Source organism: Lepidochelys kempii, chromosome 3 (genome assembly GCF_965140285.1).
Source record: "Lepidochelys kempii isolate rLepKem1 chromosome 3, rLepKem1.hap1, whole genome shotgun sequence".
NCBI lineage: Eukaryota > Metazoa > Chordata > Testudines > Cheloniidae > Lepidochelys > Lepidochelys kempii.
The window spans coordinates 199,753,370-199,775,739 of NC_136382.1; the positions used below are offsets into that span (position 1 = coordinate 199,753,370).

At 39.1% G+C, this 22,370-nt stretch overlaps 1 protein-coding gene across 14 annotated transcripts in view; it reads left to right on the forward strand.

The window, feature by feature from the left end:
- Positions 1-22,370, forward strand: part of TASP1 (taspase 1) — a 157,464-nt gene that overhangs the window by 77,338 nt on the left and 57,756 nt on the right. For 13 of the 14 annotated variants that reach the window (XR_012158326.1, XR_012158327.2, XM_073339577.1 and 10 more), the window contains one exon: positions 20,721-20,831. The exons of the other annotated variant lie outside the window; for it this stretch is intronic. Coding sequence is in view for 11 of the 13 variants with exons in the window: in XM_073339577.1 (XP_073195678.1) it covers positions 20,721-20,831 (111 nt within the window). In the remaining 2 variants the exon portion in view is untranslated. The remainder of the gene's footprint in view (positions 1-20,720; positions 20,832-22,370) is intronic. 14 annotated transcript variants of the gene reach the window in all.

The following is a 22,370-nucleotide window of genomic DNA, read 5'->3' on the forward strand; positions in this document are numbered from 1 at the left end:
AGGAAGACTGTTCAGCTCCAGGTTTTCTGCAGCACCACCATGCTTTGAAGAGTTTACCTGCAGAGAAATTCTCTCATCCTTGAGAAGCAGGTTGCTGTCAAGGATACCTTTGTGGAATCTGCACACACTACCTCCCTGAGATCTCCCGGAGAGGGACTGGTCACTGGCTGTGGAAGGTAAAGTTAGTAGCAGACAAAGATTATTTGTAAGATTGGAAATGTTATACAGTAAAAGCTCTTTATCTGGCACTTCACCAACTGGCAAGTTCTGTAAACCGGCATTTCTGATCTGCACTGAAAATCCGGTTTATAGTGCAGTTGCAGTGGGGCCGGCAGGGGGCTGGAGTGTGGAAGAGGATTGGGCTGCCACATGTGGGGGCGCTCACCTCCGGCGGCTCCCCACAAGCAACTCCCTGTCTCTGCTGTTGCTTGCAGAGGCACAGCCAGGCAGCTCTGCAGCACACTCTCTCTGTCCCGACTCCACAGCTCCCAGCCTATTGGCCGGGAACCATCGCCAATGAGAGCTGCGGGGGCACCTGCAGATGGAGACAGCATGCCTGCCTGTTGGCAGAGCCATCTGTCTGTGCCTCTGCCAGGAGCAGCAGGGACGGGGAGCTGCTTGTGAGGAGCCGCTGGCGGTGAGTGCACCCCCCACATCCAGCACTCCAAGCCCCCTCCCAGCCCCTTGCCCAAGGGCCCTCCTGGACCCAAATTCCCTCCCAGAGGCCATGCCCCACAGCCCCTCCCACGCCCCCGCACCTTTTCCCCCACACTCCAAACCCCTTCCTCTGAGTTAACCAGCATTTTTAATTTACCAGCACCCCACGTTCCACCAGCATGCCAGTAGAAAGCAGATGGAGAAATGCAGTAGAAGAGCCAGCCCATAGAGATCAGTTTTGGCACATGCTAGTCATAGCTCTGGGGTTGAACTGCCTTCAGGAAAGTTCATGCTAGATGGGCGTGTCTTGAAAAAGTACTTGGTGGTAGTCCCATGGAAATTAAATTGCACTTCATTTAACAATGTATTAGGAACAAATAAGATCAGACTCCTTCTCGCTAGTTTATCTCTATAGAAGGACATAACTTTCACAGGCTGGGTGATGGTAAATGGGCATTGTCCATCCATTTTCCAGGACAGGGATGAATAGATTTAATCCTGTTCCTGTTCAGACCACTTTACAAAATTTGCTTTGAACAAGAATGTAAAATGAGATTAAAATCATAACATAAATTAAAACTTAAACAGTTTTACAGGAGATAAACTTATTCTTTGGTGGAAGAGGAGAATGTTAATTTACAGTTGGATAGTTTGTAAACTACAAACTAATTTACCTATCTTCTTAGGGCTGATAGGACAAAAGTGATATCACTTGGCAAGTTATATTTTTTTCTACAAAAGTTCTGCTGAATATCTGTTCTGAGCTATAATGTTTTTCCTACTTAACTCTGCTGAAATTAACACAATTTACTGGTTTCATAAAAAATGGCTTTATACATTTTAAACTTTGGCTTCTTTTCATTTCTTGAAAATGAAATTAAGGTGTCCCTGGGTATTGTTGGCACTGCAGGTAGTGGTTCCTATTGTTGAGATTACTTGATACTTTTCCATTAGAAGATGGTGTTCTCAGTATCCGTAACTCTTCCAAACTTAGCCATTTGGGCTGAAACTTTCCATCCAGGTATCTGATTCAGATTGAACTTTTCCAAAAAGTTAAGCAAAATCTGTTTAGCTGTTCCTCAGAACAATGTTGGGGGGAAATAGGTTATTTTGCCACATTAAATTTCTACAACTGTCTTGTGCAAATGCTCTAGTGCTACTGTGTTTTGAAGCAGGCACTTCAGATTTGGCAAGGAGTTGCACTCATGTCAGATGTGCCACCTTTCATCCTTGTGAAACTTGCCCAAATTTGGCCATTAAAATTTTCTGAAAATCTCCTTTCTATGCTCTTAGTAGAGATTTCTTGGTTTCCAGCTAAATTTGGTGAAGATCTTTACTAAAGGCAAGTCTACACTACAGCACTATATCAGCACAGCTGCATGTCTGGTGAAGACACACTATGCCGATGGGAGAACACTCTCCTGTTAGCATAATTACTCCACTTCGGCGAGAGACGGAAACTATATGGGTGGGAGCACGTCTCTCGCTGACATAGCACCACGTGGACAGCACAAAACTTTCGGGGAGCGGGGACTATAGTGTAGGCCTGCCCTGAGAATGCTCTATCCCAGGCCACAAAAGCTGAGGAGGCATTCTCTGTAATTCCTTTTTGTGGCAGCCAGGGACTCTCTGGTGCTGAGCACAGGAACTGAGGTTAGGGAGGCTTTCCTTTTGTTTTCAAAGCTCCTTCTGTTGGGGTGCAAACAGGAGGAGGAAGCAGGCTGACTGGAGTACAGTTAACAAAAACTGTATCATAATACATAAGGGGATTGAATTGAGGTTGCATGAGCAACATTAATTCTGGCATTTCCTAATACTTGAATGTTAGATTTTGCAACTGCAATGTTCTTTTAATGTATTTTTGTGTTTGTAACTATATTAATGTACTGCTCGTACAACATCTATTTTTAAAACTTCATTGGCATATTGGTTCTTCAGTTTTATCTAGAAATGCTGGTAATAACAACCAGAGTTTTTAAAAATAAAGGCCAAGTACTGTACATTTCCATTGCACATAACTACTTGTCACTTTTGGAAATAAAGTAAAGATGATAGTTGATGTGCTGAAAAGTTATTAATAAAATCTAACTTGTTCTCTAGGCTATTCAAACTTTTAAAAATAAGAATGAAATTAAATTAATGAAGATAAGGGTTTTAGTCTCTGGCATATGAAAGATAATAAAAGAAAATGTCTCTAAATCACTTCTGAGAAGAGAATAATCATCCATTTGCAGTGGGGTGGACTGTGCGCATATGTGTATGTACACACAATAGTATAATTTGCCATTCTGAAGTCTTCCTTTAAAATAAGTTCCTACACTTTCCTGCTGAGGTACAGTACCTTACAATAGCTAGACAGAGTTAGGCAACTTGTCAAAACTCTCTAAGCCCTCTGCATATGGCTTCCAGAAACAGCTGGATTTTCATTTCTCCTTCTATTCAACAGGAGTCTCTTTCATGTCTGAAAATTGAAAACGCGTGTTTTTCAGTGTGGTGCATGGATGTGTGTGTGCCCTCTGGCACACCTGTTTCTAATTTCCTGACTTGAAAGCATAACCCATCAAAAGAAGTAGAAAAACAATTTCTTTCTGACACGCTGTTCAGAGGCCCTTGTGTTGTAGAAGGCCTTCCTTTGCTTTGCCATCTTGGTTCCATCGATAGAAGATTATTCTAAAATACGGAGCTCACATAATATGGGTTGTTCGTCTTATGCTGTGTTGGGTTTTTTATACTCTTGTGGTTAATTCAAGGATTAGAATTCTACTAGTAAAGTTTTTTTGCATAGAAAGGACTATAGGGTAGTTCCTAGTTTCTAACATGAAGTTTAAATTAGGAGCAATGCGCATAAGTAGTAATGGTTTATATAAACTGATCAGTAAGATACAGTAACAGTTATTGTTTGGTGCTGCAGATCAAATGTTTGTCATAGGAAATTAGTAACTTTAAATTTGTGTACACTTTAAAGTCATACCAGATTTAATAACTGCAAGTCAAAGATGGTGACTGAATTTTGAAAACCAAAAATTATGGTTTATGTGAGAGTTGTACATGGGCTAAAAACTAATCATTTACCCACTACAGAGAATGTCTTTTAGCAAGCTATTCTGAAGAAACTGAGACACTTATTGCTTCCAAGTGACCATGCTTATGTGGCCTACCTGTTCTCTCAGCAAAGCAGTGGAAATTTCTACAAGTGCAACATTTCAGTCCTCTCGGTACCAGCTATTCCATAGTATATGCTCTACTCCAGCATTATGCCACTGGAGTACATTGGCTCCATTTGTTGCCAAAGTTAATAGGAACAGTGGATGAACCCTTAACAAGGCTTCTTAAGAGTGTAGGTGTAACAGTCACAACAGGCAAGCAGCTAATAGTCAGTGGCTTCAAGCAGTGTAATGCATAGACAATACAGGATTGTAGCTCATGGCTTCATTGTGTAATTGGCTGTGTAGCTCCTTTGTCCAAAATTTTCTCATTTGTCTGCCAGTCTGTTCTTTGTGCATAGCTAACATAATTTGGCATGTACAAAAGTACTAAAATACGTAATATGTATGAGTGAGCAAATATTTAATCTTCTGCACAATAATGATCCTTTGAAAATTTTGGGTTCACTTGTATTTTGTTAGTGCACGAAAGCTTGATACATTTGTTTCTCTCCATCCTTTAGTTTATATTTCTTGGAATATTAAAGTGGATATGTGAAAAATATGTCTGTGATCTTTGGTGATTAATTCTGGATGTAGAACTACACTATAATGGTGTCCAGTATAAATAGGAGTGGATGTTTGACCCTTGGGATCTGTCCCCCATAGGATAAGATGCAGGAGGCCCTTTCTCATAGCTGCCTAACAGCTTACGCTTAAGGGATGATCAAGAGACAGTGCCAGAGTGAGTAGCTTTATTGGCTTGTAGCCTGCTGTCCTTAGGGAGCACCAAAACCCAGGTCTACAATTCAATGACCTAGCTATGTACAGTAGAAACTCAGTGTTATGAACTAACTGGTCAATCACATACCTCATTTGGAACCGGAAGTACACAATCAGGCAGCAGCGGAGACAAAAAAAAAAAAAGGCAAATACAGTACAGTGCTGTGTAAAATGTAAACTACTAAAAAATGAAGGGAAAATTTAAAAAAGGTTTGACAAGGTAAGGAAACTGTTTCTGTGCTTGTTTCATTTTAATTAAGATGGTTAAAAGCAGCATTTTTCTTCTGCATAGTCAAGTTTCAAAGCTGTTTTATGTCAGTGTTCAGTTATAAACTTTTGAAAGAATAATCATCACATTTTGTTCTCAGTTACAAACATTTCAGAGTTACGAACAACCTCCATTCCCAAGGTGTTCGTAACTCTGAGGTTCTACTGTAGGTAAGCCAGCTTAGCTTCTGAGATTGACGTGGGTAAGATTCTTCTGTTGACCTAGCTACTGCTGTTTATGGGGCTGGGTTAACTACATCAATGCAGAAATCCCTTCCATCGAGGTAAGCAGTGTCTATACCGTGGTGCTACAGCAGCATAGCTGCAGCACCTGTAGTACAGATCTATCTGCAGGTTTGGAAAGGGTGGGGCAGACAGAGTAAAGATGGAGACTCTTGGGTGAAGGAGGGGATGGGCTTGCTAGGCTGATGTAAGCTGTTTTTGTCCTGTTGCATCCCTGTAATTTAGGAGGAAAGTCTATATGACTTTGCTTGTGGTGAAGCTTAAGATTAGATGACACTAAATATGCACGTAGGCGGTTGTTTTAAAGTGCCTTTTTTCCTCTAATGCTTTTTTCAGACTATTAAATAAAAATGCTGTGTTTTAAGAAGCCTGTTGTCAGTATCACAGATTCTGGAAGAGAGGAAATATACATGTTTAAAACCCAGTTGAACCTTCAGGATGATAACTGGTTGGCACAATGTACCCGGATCTTGGTCTCGGTAGAGAAGACTCATGAGGTTCCATGAAGAAACAGGCAAGAGTAAGGGGCCATACACCTGAGTGGCGTGGGGAATATACCCAGATCTGAAAGGGGGCAGACCTGTAATCATGGCAAGCTGATCAGAATTTCTAATATGAAAGACACTATACTACAAGTGGCAGTGACTTCAACTTGGAATGGCTGAGCAAAAGCTCTAGTGACTGATCAGCCTTTGTATACTAAAATCTACAGAGATTAAGTGATGCTACAAGTCCCTCTTAAATACCTTCCTAAGATAGTGATAGCGTTGCACCGTTATCATCCTACCAACGCTATATCTGCATGTTCAGTCTGGTGAAACCCTTCTTCACAAAAAATCCCTTGTATTTTATCTGAAGAAACTTTTAAAAAACCCTGATTTAAAGGTTTATTGGAAACTGTCTCCAAGAGAGACCTGTAATTCTTTTTGGTTGCGTCTTTTTTTTTTTTTTTTTTGGTAAGTGTTAGAGGGCTTATTCCTTCACCCACTTACTTCCCTGGTCCTTCTCGCATGAACAGAGAGCAACAATACCCGAAGTCCAAAGGAGCAAACAATTCGATGTTTATTGGGGTGAACTTCCAGCAAGCATGATTCCAGTTTCCTTCCTTAGTATCCTCCTTCCCAGCTCTGACACCACAGAGCCTTACACCTGTGTCCCTGTTCCCATTACTACCCTTAGCCAAACATGATTCCAACTTCCTTACTCCCATTCCCTGTTCCCATTTCCCCCTTCAGCAAAACATGATTCCAATTTTCTTACCCCCATTCCCTGCTCCCATGCCCATGCCCACACCCACCCCCTTCCTCATTGACTACAGATTATATAGTAAAACTTGAGTTCTACTTAGCTATACCTTAACCAATCATTTTCCTGAAATTTAACTAACCAATCCTAACATATTGTAACATGATTATGTAACCAATTATATCCCACCACCTTAATTAGTTTACACCCAGCAAAATTAATTATACAGCAGACAGGAACAATCACAGAACCAGACAGAGATTATACAGACAAACAATAGCAAAGTGGGAACTACAATGACAAGACAACACAGAAGTGAGGATTTCACATCCCAGCTATTGATAAGTGAGTTCTTGCCAGACAGGATGCTATCAAACTAAGTTTCCTTTTACATTTTCTAGGCACTTCCCTTTCTCTGGAGGTGATAGGAATACAATCCTGTCCTGATAGTGCCTAACAGCCCAATAGCACCTTATTTCAATGTGACTAGTTTGGAATGTGAGGATGTGACTGTTGGCTTCCCAGCTTATGGCTGCCTCTGCTGCTTAGCCAAAGGCCTTAGCCTAAGAACAGGGTCTCAGACTGTCACAGTAAGAGAAGGCCCTTACACCAGCAGACAGTGATTTTGATTCTTCTTTTATACCTCTAGAACTAGCCAAGTGATAAGAATACACCTAAATTCTTAAAGTACAGGCCTTTGCAGATAGGCCTGAATATCTTTATCCTAACAGTAAGCATAGCAGACCTGCAGCTTATGGTTGATTTTAAGGGCTGTTCTTTAAGGTAAGAATACTAAATGGTTCAGATTCTTTCTGTATTACATCTCTAAGAGCTTGTCTACACTTACATTTTATAGCGCTCTAAAAAAATCACCCCCCTGAGCTCAGCAAGTTTGAGCGCTGTAAAGTGCTAGTGTGGACAGGCTCTGAGCGCTGGGAGCTATTCCCCTTGTGGAGGTGAATTACCAGGAGCACTGGGAGAGCACGTGACCACACTCCCGCTCCCACAGCAGCGCTTTGAAGTTTCTAGTGTAGACATAGCTTAAGATACAGTCTTTCCTATCCATCCACAGTGTTAACTCTCATCCAGACTTTTGTCATTTCATGTCTCAAATTACTGGAACATTCTTTTCCTTGCACACCTTGACAAATACAATCTTGCCCAATTCAGCCATTCAGAATGCTGCTGCAAAGATCTCTTTACTAGCCCATCACTTTGACTATGTCACTCCTCTCTTTGATTCCTTTCAGTGACTCCCTCTTTACTGTGTCAAACAAACAATTTGTAAGCACCTAGAAGATAATAGGGTGATAAGTAATAACCATTATGGATTTGTCAAGAACAAATTAGGTAAGACCAACCTAATTTCCTTCTTTGACTGGTCTACTGGCATAGTGTATAGGAGGGAGGCAGTAGTTAGGATATGTCTTGATTTTGATGAAGGTTTTTGACATAGTCTGATATGACATTCTCATAAGCAAACTAAGGAAATGTGGTCTATATGAACTTAATGTAAAGTGGGCGCATAACTGGTTGAAAGACAGCATTCAAAGTAATCATCAGTGGTTTCAGTCATACTGGAAGGATCTATCTCGTGTGGTTCTGCATAGGTCTGTCCTGCGTCTGGTACTACTCAATGTTTTTATTCATGATTTGGAAAATGAAATGGGGGGTATGCTTATAAAATTTGTAGATGACACCAATCTAGAGTGGGTGGAGGAGTGGTTTGTAAGCCCTATCGGCTATGTCTATACAGCAAATAAAAACCCGCAGCTTGCCCATCCCAGCTGACTCTGGCTCACGGGGCTCAGGCTGTGGGGCTGTTTCATTGCTGTGTAGACTTCCAGGCTCGGGCTGGAGCCTGGAAGTCTACACAGCAATGAAATAGCCCCAGAGCTTGAGCCCCACAAGCCCGCGTTGGCTGGCATGAGCCTGCTGCCGATTTTTCTTTGCTGTGTAGACATACACTTAGAGACCAGGATTAGAATTCAAGACAACCTTGACAAATTGGAGAATTGGTCTGAAATCAACAAAATGAAATTCAATAAAGAAAAGTGCAAAATACTATACTTAGGAAGGAAAAATCAAATACAAAATGGAGAATAACTGGCTAGGCTCTAGTACTATTATAAAGGGTCTGGGGTTATAGTGGATCACAAATTAAATGTGAAACAATAATGTGATGCAAGTGTCAAAAATATTTAAAAAGAGAATCTCAATCTGGAGTATATTAACTGGAGTGTAGTATGTAAGACACAAGAGGTTATTGTCCTGTTCTTCTCAGCCCTGGTGTTGCCTTAGCTGGCGTACTGTGTCTAGTTTTGGCTGCCACACTTTAAGAAAGATGTGGACAAATTGGAGAGAGTCCAGAGGAGAGCAACAAAAAAGATAAATGGTTTAGAAAACCTGACCTATGAGAAAAGGTTAAAAAAACTAGACTTGTTTAGTCTTAAGAGAAGAAGACTGAGGGGGGACCTGAGTCTTCAAATAAGATAAGGCCTATTATAAAGAGGATGATGATCAGTTCTCTATGTCCACTGAAGGTAGGACAAGAAGTAATTGCCTTAATCTATAGCAAGGCAGATTTAAGTTAGCTATTGGGAGAAACGTTCTACCTTTAAGGATAGTTAAATATTAGAATAGGCTTCCAAGGGAAGTCATGGAATTCCCAGCATAGGAGGTTTTTAAGAACAGGTTAGACAAACATCTGTCAAGGATAGTCTTAGTCCTGCCTCAACATGGGTGAGGAGGTGGACTAAATGACCTCACAAGGTCCCTTCCAGCTCTCCCTATGTTTCTATGATTCTATAAGCTGCTTGTTTTCACTTTCAGGGCTATTCATACCTGTTCTCACTCTGCCTATCATCTCTCACACACTATTGAGATATGCAATCCCATCTCTGATTGGCCCATGATACAGCTTCCATTGTCCACTTGTTAAATTTTAAAACAAGCATTTTTGTGCTTTCTCCTATGCTGCATTTCACACTTGGAGGCTCTCCCTGTAAACATCCGCATATCTACCTCATTATCCTCCTTCAAATCTCTCAAGAGTTAGAACTGTTTGGGAAGAGAGTTTTTGCTGATTATTGTTTGGAGGTTTGTGTCTGCGTGGGAGAGGAGGGGAGAACCACAAGAGGAGCAGAGAGAAGTAAGTTCCATATGCAGCATGAACATTCAGTGGGAGCGTAGCCCTGTGAAAAGCTAAGAGAGAATGCTTTTGGACGAAGTGCTGGCTGAAAGGTGCTTGGAGCTGTGATTGGAGAAACTATCCCCTATTTATTTCCTGCTGTATTCAGGGAAACAAGACTTTGTACTTTCTTTGCAAGTAACAGGATTGCATGAAAGATAACTGAATCCATCATCAAAATAATTTCAGAGCTATGAATTTTGGGTAGCCACTTGCGCCAAAAAGAGGCAATGTGCACGTTCTCTAGGCTCTCACCTTTGCTTCAATTTTTGTCTATAAATCAGGTTCAAGATTATGTCTAATAGTTCTAACTCTAATAGATAGCTTTTTCCATCTCCTACCAACTTTCTCAGGGTAGCATTTGTTTCCTCTGGTTGGTTCAGTGAGAGCTCTGATCTTATATGTTAAACTCAAACTGGCAGAAGATATTAAGCCCTCTCAAATAAAAAAAATATGCTTTGAGGGATTTTAACCTGGCATATAAACTAATTGCCAATGACGGTTAATTCTCTCTACGCTTTTCTCTTAGCAACATAGGCTGGTATTTTCAAAGAATCCTGGGCAAATAAAGTGCCCAAATCACATTGAAGATAGCTGTTTTTCCAGGATTTGGCAGTGATCACAACTGTATTTTTAGAGAAGACGAAATTACTTATCTGTAACTGCTGTTCTCTGAAGATCTGTGTTGTGATTGCCACTTTCACTGCTCTTCCCAGAGAGGTTTGAGGATTGTGTTAACTTTTTCTCATTGTGTGCTTTTTTTTTTTTTTTTTTAAAGGGCAATATTTTCCTCTTGCTGATAGAGGTCCTGATGTCTGGAGTACATGTGTATATTCCATTTCAGGAATGATAGGGGAAGCTCTTTGCTGGGGAAAAAAAGAGAGATTCAGAATGGGAGTTTTGCCCATATTTGTATGTGTAATTCTAATGAAATCCAGTGACGTTGCATGCATATAAATCACTGAAGAGTATTGCCAATTATAAAGAGTTTTGGAAATATAATTGCATGTTCTTGTGAACTTAGTAATTTGTGCTTTATGATTAAATGTAATAGTTTAATCTTTTTTATAATTTCCTTTATCATTTTAATTTTTCATTCACTGCCAATTGATAAAATTATTCAAATATAGTTTGTATGACAGCTTTTAGTACCATAACATGAGGCTAGCTTTGAAACACAAAATAGTAAATCATGGCCATTTACTGCTAAAACTAGCAGGTTTCATTTTGAAGGTAATAATATTAATTTCTCTTTAGAAGTAAGATTTAAAGAAGCACGCACAATTCAGTTGTCATGTTACGTCAGCCTACATGTGTGTTCCGTATGTAGAGCCTGGTTTTATTGTATTACTGTGTTATATTTATTGTCTTCAGTATTGTCTCAATCAATTCTAGTATTTTCCATTATTGTAAACTTTTGAAAATCTTTCTTAATTAATTTCCATTTGTGTCTGTAGCAGAATGTTTAAAAGATGGAATACTAATGAAAAGGGAAACAGGAAAATCCATGTTTAGCTGGAAAAAAATAAACCCCAAGAAATGCTTAAACATATGTGGAATGTATGTTTTATTGGTAACAGAAAACTAGTGTCACAGGTTTGTGGTATTGCAAGGCTGCTTAGTTAACTTCACTGCCATAAAGAACAGTACTTGCATAGGTCTCCCACATGACTGCCATTGCAGTTCTTATGGGATCTGTGCTAAGTCTGTCTAGGAGAGATTATTCTAACAGAAGTGTCTTTGGGAGATGGGGGAAAGAGAAGTCTACATTAACTGTCACAGTGCGTGCAATGTTTTAGATGTGAAAATCAAGCTGTACAATATACTATGTGTATTCAACAAGATAGGGTCATGTACATAGCAAAAATCAAAAAGCCAGGTTACGTATCTTATTTTTACTATAAAAGTCCCATGTCTGACCCTTAGAATGAGTACAATATCGCCTAACACAAAGCCATGTTAGTCCACAGGAATTACATCAATAGAATCTTGCTACACCTGAATCTTAAATAAGAAACCCCATGGACTTTCAGCTTAACAGTAAACATTGACATCTGCAGCCACTAACAATGAAGAAGAATATCCTAATATTGCAAGTTTCCCAAGACCTAAATATAATAGCAGATATATACCAAAGCTTCCAGAAATGAGTCAGGCTTTCTTAATTCAAATCTTTAAAGGGTTTGAACAGATTATTTGTACTTTATATCTTGATACACAAATGGCAAGCTGACTACACCAGGAGGAGTGAATAAGAAAAACAACTTAATGAGGTCATAGGTTTGCAGGGACATCTGGATGGGGTCTATTTAAGAATCTAGAGAGAATTTCAGTGTTCTCCAAAAATGAGGGAAAGGTGTTTCGCTTTCTCAGGACTTTTAAATATTAAAAATATTGACAAAAGTCAGAACTTCTATCTGACTTTGTATAGGTAGCTATTAACTCTCGGGGAAACTCCCTTTTAAAAATAATACTATGGGATAGTCCATGGCACTTCCTGTGTCACACAATCACCTTTGATGCTTTCCAAATGATCTTCAAGCATAAGAGACTTTTCAGAAGGGGATTAGAAAGTTCTCAGATTTGAGTATGACTCATAGCTTTATTAAGTGGGTTTGGACAAACTTTAAAAGGCATTCATTCTCCTCAAACCTATCGGTCTTGTTTATTTAGAGGTTTTAGAGCAAAACAAAGGTACTGTGGACTAGTGGATGCTCTTGCAGCTTAATTTCTTATAACCACTCTCCTGCCACATGAACTCCTGCCTTGTTCACTCATTGTCACTGGCCCTAATTTCTGCTCAGTATCTGTGGGAGCCTTTAGGTGGTCATGTTTTCAAGCTTTTCTCCACAACAACAAGGACTAGAAATTTATTTTTTTAAAGGAAAGCAGAGATTCTCTCCTAATTACATGAGTCCAGGAGCTAGAGCTTTAAGAAAAAAATCTCATTGCAAGACTCATGATAAAAATCATAACAGTTAACAATAGGGAGAGGCAGAAATGTCTAGATCACTACCCAGTGTCGCCATATGTGAATAAGAGGGTTATGCTCTAGGCAACATCTCTGTTAGTCCTCCCAGCTGGATAGCTGTGGTGAGTCCTCGAGGTCTGTAACCATGGGAGACCTCGCCTAGAGTGGTCCTAACCGTAAATATCTATCCTAGAGTTGTCTCAGTTCTCCAAATCAGGAAATACAAGGTTGCAATGAGGAAAGCTAAGAAAGCAGCAAAATATAAGTGCATGTTGGCTAGATCATGAGACTTTAGTTTGGGGACTGGATGTGGTTGAAGGAAGGGATCTCTCCAGGCAGGAAAGTGAATGGATGTAGAGAGAAACTAAACACTTCTCATCTTTAGCAAATTTCTAACTTAAAAAGTGTCCTAAACTTGTATCAGAATCCTAGTCGGAGTCTGTCCTCTGAATTTCATTAATCAGGCCCAGTAGAAGGTTCATCTCGTGAGCTGTTGTCCTTGCAGAGGCAATGCTTACTCTCCTAACAGTGACTCTCAGGGGAACGTGACAAGTCTTGGGCTGTCCATATTTGCGGCAACTTCGGGAAATACCGAGAAGTTTGTGGGTGAAAGATTGGGGGAGGGAATTCAGTTAGCATATGAAAACAGATTAATACAACACAGGTTTAGTAGTGTTTGGAAAATGAATGAATTATACTGTGACCCAGGTTTTTCTCGGTAAAGGGTACGATAAGCTGTTCGAACTTTAACGTGAGAGCCGCTGAATTTTGCAGTGAGAGCTTTTCACTATGCTCGGATTCCCCCTCCCCAAAGAGATGTGAGGGTTGTGCTGTGCTATGAACTATAGTCCACAATTTACTTCTTAACTAGTGTTTGACTGTGAACTAAGAAAAACACCAAAAATCATAGGGACAGGTCAGATTATGGTGCTGTGCTAAGCTGGGACCATTGTGGGTAATGTCAGGCTTCTGGAATGCCAGTGGGAGGACACAGTGCTCTTTTGCCTTACCCTTGGCACTTAGTAATAGCCGGAAACAGAGCATGAATACATACAGTTGGGTAAGGATGCTGGTGCTTCCCCGACCCTTCACAGCATGCTCTACTCCACAAACTAAACTCCATTGGGCCCCCCATTTCTGATGCAGATTTAGCAAAGTCCCGCTCTAACAAACTCCATTGTCAGTTTTTCAGTTGCACACTTTTTACATCCTTGCTAAACTGCAAAATTGAGTAATCAATGGTTGGTAGGTTTAAAATGATCCTAGTGTAAACTGGCCTGTCACTATTTTAATTATCTTTCCATTATGATGATGAACTAAAGTAAACTTCAGTTTCCTGAAGTTTCCAGGTGCCAGAAACAGTTACATTTGTCTGTGATAATACATAAACCTAAAAATTATTGTAATGTGAAACAGTGGAGCACACGAACGAGACTTATCTTTTTATCAGAAACGATAATCAGTTTCACATTAAGATTACTTATTTATTTTGGAAACCTGCTGAAGTATGTTTGAGTCATTGCAATATACATAAACTTAACTTCCACAGAAATGAGCTGATTTTGATGGCTAGATTACAGGTGAGCGAAACACAAATTTGAACCCAAAACATTTATACTGTAAGATCTAGAAAAGATTAGAAGATTCTCCACCACATCACTTATTTCATCTGTAGCTCCTGCATTAGTCTGTTGTACATAATAGTTTCCAGGTTTGGGTAGAGAAGGAGACAGTGCAAAGCCTGCAATAATACATGATCTAATACTTATCAGCTTCCCCATTTTGTTACTTTCTCAAGCCCTCAAAATTCTAAGTAATCCATCCCCAAAGTAATATAGTAAATCCTTTCCGCAACCTTTGCCTTGTCAAAGAGTAGGTGATGTATTGTATAATAAATTCTCCTGTTGAAAAATAGATGTAGCTGTATTGAAAACTGAAGTAACAAATGTTTCCTTTTAAAATTGGGAAAATATTCTTCTCATTACTTATCTGTCCCTACAGACTGCTAGCATGTGATGTGTTGAAAGATTTCCAAATGCACATCTAGCAACACTCTGTAAGTTTACTACTTTATTAATAGGTTGACATGAATGCTAAAAAAAAAAAAATCACTGTTAATCCTTGGGGATGTGTGGTATGGTAGTAGTATTGAAAGTTAGTTTTCCTTGTAGTTGATCCTCTATCTCTCCAAATTCAGATTTCCCAGGAATGTCAGTGGGCTGCAGATGTCCTATAACGCACTTTCAGTTTTCCATTTTTCTCAGCCTTTTGTAACAAACTTGATGTGCCGGAGGTCTTTAAGAAAATTTTTCCCCTTGAGAATGACTGTCTTATACATCTTGTTTAAAGATGGTTAATCTCATTTTGAGGCCGGTTTTAGGAGTTGCATCAAAATCTTGAATTAGTAAACATTTGCTTGCACTCAAAAAGTTGGAGACACATGGGCTTGTCTTGGTGAATTTTCTAATTACTTTACTCAATCTCAGATTTTTACTTTTTTGCATCCTATAGCATAAAATGTGTGTGTTTTTTTTAAAAGCTGCAGACTATTTTGCCTAAGAAAAGGAGTAAAGATATTCCTCCATCACTCATTTTACTGCAGCATCTGGTTTTGGTTTTTTTTTTATAGTTTGTTGTAAAAGCACTACCTCTTGCAATGATAAAATGTTCATTAGTAAAATTCTCTAATTTGATTTCAAATAATTATTTAAACTACTGGTCACACATAAACAAATAGTTGTGGCTTAGCCTTCCTTAATTAGGGTTGATTGCATTTGTCACCAGATAAGAATAGAGCCAGAGTTTGTTTAGAGAATGAAGAAAACAAACCTCTATGAAGAATAAGAAAGGAAGTTGTTGAGGAAGAAATTTCAGTGAAGGATTAGAAATTATTACTCATGTTTTAACAGAAATTTTAGGATTTCTTCTATTTTAAGAACATGGTACAGGAGAAACTGTTCAAAATCTTGTTTCATTTCCCCTTTTTCTACTGTTACTAAATATGGGTACCCAAACTGTGGCCTGTGGACAAAATGCATTCTGTAGCACCCCCATGGATTTTCCATGTCTTTTTATACTGTACTGTATCTTGCATACATAGGGGAGAATATCCTAGTTCCATTTTGGGCCGGGGTTTTCTGGCATAGGAAGTAACATGGCAATGTTAGAATGGTCTCACGAATAACTGCTTGCAGCAGAGTATATCAGTTCATATTGTATTATCATAGTGAGGGATGCTGCTTGCGCCTTTTCTGTTTTCTGGGAACCTTACATTTTACAGGGGATTTTCTTGTTGATTAAGAAGTTGACAGGATCCATGGAAGTATTTCCCCCTTTCCTCCGTTTGTGCTCTCAAGGGTTGCCTCCTTGTACTATGTAACCTATGTTTTTAAAAAGAACAGGAGTACTTGTGGCACCTTAGAGACTAACAAATTTATTAGAGCATAAGCTTTCGTGGGCTACAGCCCACTTCATCGGATGCATAGATTGGAACATCTAGTAAGAAGATATACACACATACATGCAGAGAAGGTGGAAGTTGCCATACAAACTGTAAGAGGCTACTTAATTAAGATGAGCTATTATCAGCAGGAGAAAAAAAAATTCTAGTGTAGACCTGGCCTGTATGATTCCACATTCAAGCAATCTCGTTACTTTCATTTAAATTTCAGTTAAATTAATTAAATTCAGTTAACAAATCTTTAGTTTGTTTAAAGACTTGTTGGAAACACCTCTATCAAATTATCTGAAATATCTCTCAGTGGATCTCTCAATATCTCTCCCATATTAAATTTCTTTTCCATGTTTTGCTGGTAATGCCTAATGAGTTCTTTAAAATCTGCATTAATATAGCTGAAGTTTGTCTGTTTGGCTTAATAAGAAGCTAAGAATAGGGGCTGTATGGCTCACTTAAAGGAAACATGCTGGAAGGCTGGCACTGCATGTGTACTTTCTGAGCTGCCAGGACTTGGAGCACTATAATGGATTTACTGTCCTTATTTCCAGGCTAACTTTTGCTACAAGTTACTTCCACAGTGCCCCACACAATAGAGTAATAGAGGAAAGACCAGAAGACCACTGATTTTGTATTGATCTGTTTTAAATGTTTAAATTTTTAAAGTCTAAAAACACTCTAAGTCTCTTTAAATTACTGCAGCCTATCTTTTGAATGTACAGGCTAGAGTGAACTGGACGCTATTCTTATCTCTGTATCTTTGGGGCTAATTTGTGTATTCAGTGTTGTATGCAAAAATAGGATTGTGCTGATTTACTCCCAGGGAGCAGATATGTTGAGTAAGAATGCTCCATTTTCAGTCTCTTTTTGGAGTAGAATCACACTCTAAAAATGTGAACAAAATATAAACCAGTGCACTGGTGTCTGCCAGAGTCTGCAGTCAGGCTGAAACAGTTACTGAGTCTGAAATTCTGAAGCCTAACCATTAAATATGAGCATGTAACGTTTTCACTGATCACATGAAAATCTGCACAATATACTTTGTTGCATCTTACTTTAGCATTGCAGAGCTCAGGTTGTAGGCTGAGTTTGGGAGAGTGCCGTCAGTTATTTCTCTTCCCCATCTGAACCATGTTTGAGCTGTTTGTTTTTCTGGCATATTAGCCTTTGGTCTCAATGGGTATTATGAGCTTCATACAAATATAGGGAAAATACTTGGGATTATTCTTTCTACGTGCTTAGAAAATATGATGTACTAATTACCCTCCAGCAGAGATGATGGGGGCACTGAAGCACAGAGGTCAGGACCTGTGAAGTCAGTGGGAGTCTTTCCATTTACTTCAGCACATTTTGGATCGGACTCTAAAAATGATTTACCCATGATCAGATCAAGTTAATAGCAGTGCTGGGAATAAAACTCAAGAGTTTCTGGCTCCAAGCCTGGTGCTCAGTCCATTAATTTATGCTACCTTTTGAAGAGTCAAAGCAACGATGGTAACTTGTAGTAAGTGCAATATTTTAATACTGTAGAATAATAAGAATGTTCATGCCCTTATTTAAAAAAGAAATCCTGAAGCACTATCAACAGTTAATTCATTCGACTGGTGATTTGAGTCAGTACCGGGTTTACAATGGCGCCGGGCCCCACGCTAAGAAAGGGCCGTGGTGCCCATACTGTGGCCCTGCCCCCACTTGGCCTCTTCCCCTCAAAGCCCTGCCCAACGCTTGCTCCTCTCTGCCCCATCCCCGCCTCACCCCCTAATCACGCCTCTCTCCCTCACCCCCCCCCCCCCACCCGAGTGAGCAGCAGGCGTGGCTTCAGGGGAAAGAGGCTGAATGGGGATGGGGCCTCAGGGCAGAGCGGGGAGGCGGGGCCCACAAAAGTTTAATTCAGCCGGGATTTGAGTTATCTGTTTCAGTAGCCCTTACTATTACCCCACCCATTTATTTCAATGAATCTGTTTTCTCAGTTTGTAAAACACCATGAATGTAGGTTATCTTCTTTGAGCTTATGAGGTGATAGACTTATTTCTCTGTGCCAATGAGGGAAGAGCATCTTGCTAAAGCCAGAGTTTTTAGCTCTGAAGCAGCAGAGTAGAAGCCTTTTGCGTTGAAATCACATATGGGCTTTGTAGCCGCCAAGCTTTAGAGGCCTTGGAATTTGTGGGAAGAACCACAGAAATTGTGCATTTTGACTAGTTTATAAAAAACTAAGCTGTCAGTCCAATTGCTGTCATTAGTTTTGCACTCACGATGCAAAATCTAAGGTTGTGATAGTAGAGAAGAAAAACTTTTAGAGCTGCTTTCCAAAATGAATCAACAGATAAAATTGCATTTTATTGCATATAGAAAGTAAGAAACAATACCCTCATATTTTTAATGACAAAATATTAGCTGTAGTTTATTTGCAGATGCTTGAACCATACATGCTAAGCACCTGTTTTAAAAATCACAATTTCGAGATTGTCATACGTTTCAGTGTGTGACCTCAAGTAAATAGATAAATTTAGGTATAACATGTTTAGCTCCAGCAGTCTGAGGAAATACATAGTACACTCTTTTTTCCAAAGATCTGTACAGTAGATTTCCTTGATTTTTAGGTTAATGGGATTGTTTTAATTACTTAATAAAAAAACATAGGAATACGAGGAAGCCAAAGTAAGATTGCCGTACTCTGGTAGTGAACGGTGTCCTCACTGGAACTGTATGCAGTGGGTCCTTTGTCCTGCTGGCTGGAAGAAAATGGAGGGATCCCTCTGCAATTGGTGGCAGAGAGGAGTAAGGGGGAAGTATACCTGGACAGGGCAGGGAGAAACAATAAGTGACTGGATTGGGCAAAAAGGGATTGCCCTTCCAGAGGATCTCACTGGCAACACCCACCCTCCTACCCAGGGAATCAGTAGAACTGGGTTTCTTCATGATCTACTGTGGGCATTTATGCTAATCCACTTTTTCCTTGGGGGCTGGAAAGGAACGGCAGAGTGGATTTTTCGTCTTCCCCACAGTGGCTCAGGGAGTAGTCAGGAACTTAGGTTAAGATGTCTCAACTTCGTAACTAAAAAAATGGGGTAGATGTCCAGTGCAAGTACTAGTTATGGAAGGGATATGGTTATTGGATAAATTGGACTGGAACGGGTATTCCCTGGTATTTTAAGCGAATGAAATTGTGCCCAAACTAAACCACATTTAGTGCTTCTTGTTTTTCTTCCGGTGTGGCTACAGTTGTTGCATTTTTTGAAAATTATTTGTGGAGTAGAATGGCCACTGTGTGCTTGTAGGGAGGTGGTTTAGATGGAAATATTTGATTTTCATGGAAAATAATACAAATTTTAAAAACAGATTTTCAGTACTAAACATTGGAGCTTGTTGTGCCTGAAAAAAAATTAAATGCCTCAAAATTGAAACCCTAATGGTAACAATCTTTGTTCTTGAAGTATACATGTGATGCTTCCATACCAAACAGAAGTAGAATCAGAGGATTGATAATGGGATTTCTTAACAACCAAGGCCAGTAACCAGTGACCTAAATGTAAATTATTTTAAATGATTGTCATCTCTCAGCTGTTCAGGTGGGCTGATATGCTAGCTCTGTAGGAGGCCTATTTCCTCTTTTTTTGCTAACTGGAGCACAGTTGATAGCCCACTTCAGCTTCCCTAGACAGATATAATTGGGGCCTATTTATGCCCTTGCTATCTGATTGATCCTCCCACTGACTAGTGGAATAAAACCTGCCAGCCTGTGGAAGACAGAAGAAGATATGCCCTTAGACATCTTATGCCCCCAAAATGTCACAAATTCAGTCTCCCGTCCAAGAAAACATAGTTGTAATAAACATGCAGCATACAACTTGAACTGAACTGTATATGCTAAAGGATCATTGTAGACTTATAGCATACCATAGCAGAAAAAACATAGATGAAAAGACTAGCATATACACCAGAAGCATAGGTTAATTAACTTTTCTTCCGGCTTGTCAGTAAATTGCAGAACGCTATGTTAAAACATTGAGGCAGTGACTAAAGGTCTGCATGAAAAACTTACAGTTCCTTTAGACAAAGTTTTGTGAGCTAGTGGAGTTCTTAGCAAGAAACATAAAACCCAAGAGCAGATGTGCTTTCAAAAACCTAATTACAAGTAAACTTCCCTTATTCCTATGTTGTGATTGGAAAACTGAGGCAGAAAGGCTAAATCATACTGGGAGGTGGTGGTAAAGATGGGATTAAACTTGGAAGTTTTTGGCTCTAAAACCTGCACTCAGATTATTATATTTAGCAATATTATATCATTTATGTAATGACCATAAGATTATCTGTGAAAAGTAGATCTGTGCTTTACAAACTTCTAATCTAAGGGGTAGATTATACGATTATTCATTTGAGTGACCACTATGATTACTTGTGTGTAGATGACTCATGTGAGTTACGGTTGCAGAATCTGGAGGGAGATCATTGGTCATACAGCATGATATTTTCCCTTTTCTTCTTAACACTTTTCCTTACCTGTTTGCTTTCTGTGTATTTAATCCCTGCCTCTTTTCTCTGTGTGTCTTTACCATGGAGTGAAGTGAATTTACCATTAAAGTGAATTATACTGTCAGGTTGGATTGCTGATATTTGGACTTGCAGGGGAACCAATGTCAGAACCTTTAATAGAATAGTGAAATCATCTATCGAATACAGCTCTTTACTGTGTGGTTATAAAAGAACTATCAGTACCTGTGAGTAGTAACTATATTCTAATCATTCTTGGTGGTGGTATTTGTATAGGTTGTGGAGAGCACCTTGTAAGGACCATACTGGCCAGAGAATGTTCACGTGCTTTGCAAACAGAAGATGCCCACCAGGCTCTGCTAGAGACTATGCAAAACAAGTTTATTAGTAAGTATACAATTCATCAGAAAACTGCCTAACCGTACATGTTTATCGTTTCTGTTTGAAAAGAAAAACAATCCATTGAAATATAATTGAAATTTTGCAATTCCTCTTGGAGCTACTTGGTGGTCTTGAAGCTGTAGACAGAGATTAAGTAATATGTTGTAATGTATTTAGTGAATGATAAATTAAGTCGCAGCAAAATACATACAGGAAAGGAAAATATATTCCTTGGTTGGGAAGTCATTGAATGTTAAAAGCCAGGGAACAGATAGTTTAGAGGGAGGAATTTTCTAGGTTGAATCACTAACTATAGTAAAGAGTGAATTTGTTAGGAATTAGTGGTTTAATTATCACAGAGGCTATAAAATGCTTCTTCCCATGCCCCCTTTTTTATGTAGTGGAAATTAAGATCCATTTTATTTTTTGATTAAAAATCCTGTATGTGGACAGATTCTGGTTTGTGAATTAAATAATAATTTTTTTTCTGAAAAAGAAATATGGATTTCATTGAAGACAATAAATAGAAAAGGCAAACACTGATTGTTATATTTTTTTCTTCCCCCTTAACATAATGATTACAATTGTGGATCCTATTCAGTCATTCTGTGTCACATATTTTTGACTATTTTGTTGTGTGTATGGATGAAAAATATAAGTACAAAACTTGTATAAAATAAAGTAAGAAAACAAACGTCATCCAAAATTTGGGCATCAGATTTTCACCAACTAATCAATTCTAGATAAACCTAGAGTCCAGGAGATACCATGGATTACAGTGAGACTTTTGAGATATGTAATATGTCAGGCTTCACTGTAGTCTAATCTTACAGCATTCAGAAACATAAGGACTGTTTAAGTTCCTAAGCAGTTGAGCATAGGTCATGTGTCTCTTAAGTGTGCAAGTACCTTGCTCCTGGGTGATGTGGTCGGGGCAGTGACTTACTGGAAAACTTCTTAATTGCAACTCATTACTTATTTTTATTTCAGTCTAGACATACCATGTTAAACCTTCATACACAAACAATATATAGGTGTGTGAGCCTCTAGCACAGTGATACTCCAACTGAGACTCAGGAGCTGAAAGTTGCTCTTTAATATGTCTCCTGCAGCTCTTTGCAGCACATGATATTAAAACACTCTGATTTAATTATTAACCAGTCAGGATGCTTTTCCTATGTTGTTAACCAATTGTCGAATACTTGGTCAGTCATTTTGCTATGAGAATAATATATATATAAAAATAGTAAATGAAACAATGAATTCACACTACTGTGGCTCTTTTGGGTAATGTTGATCACTAGTTTGGCTCTTGAACCACTGAGGTCTGAGTATCATCTCCCCTCTAGCTACCACTAGAATAAAGAGGGCAGTGGAAAACTGATACATTTTATAATGTGCCTGATACCAGGCCTGAAGCTAACTCTGATTATAAGAAAGCAGCACTGAATGCAGTTCACTGCTTTAATCCTATTTCTTAAACTCTTATTATGCTTAAATCTATGTTATCAAGGTATAGTCAGGTTGGCTGGTTTATTGTTTAAA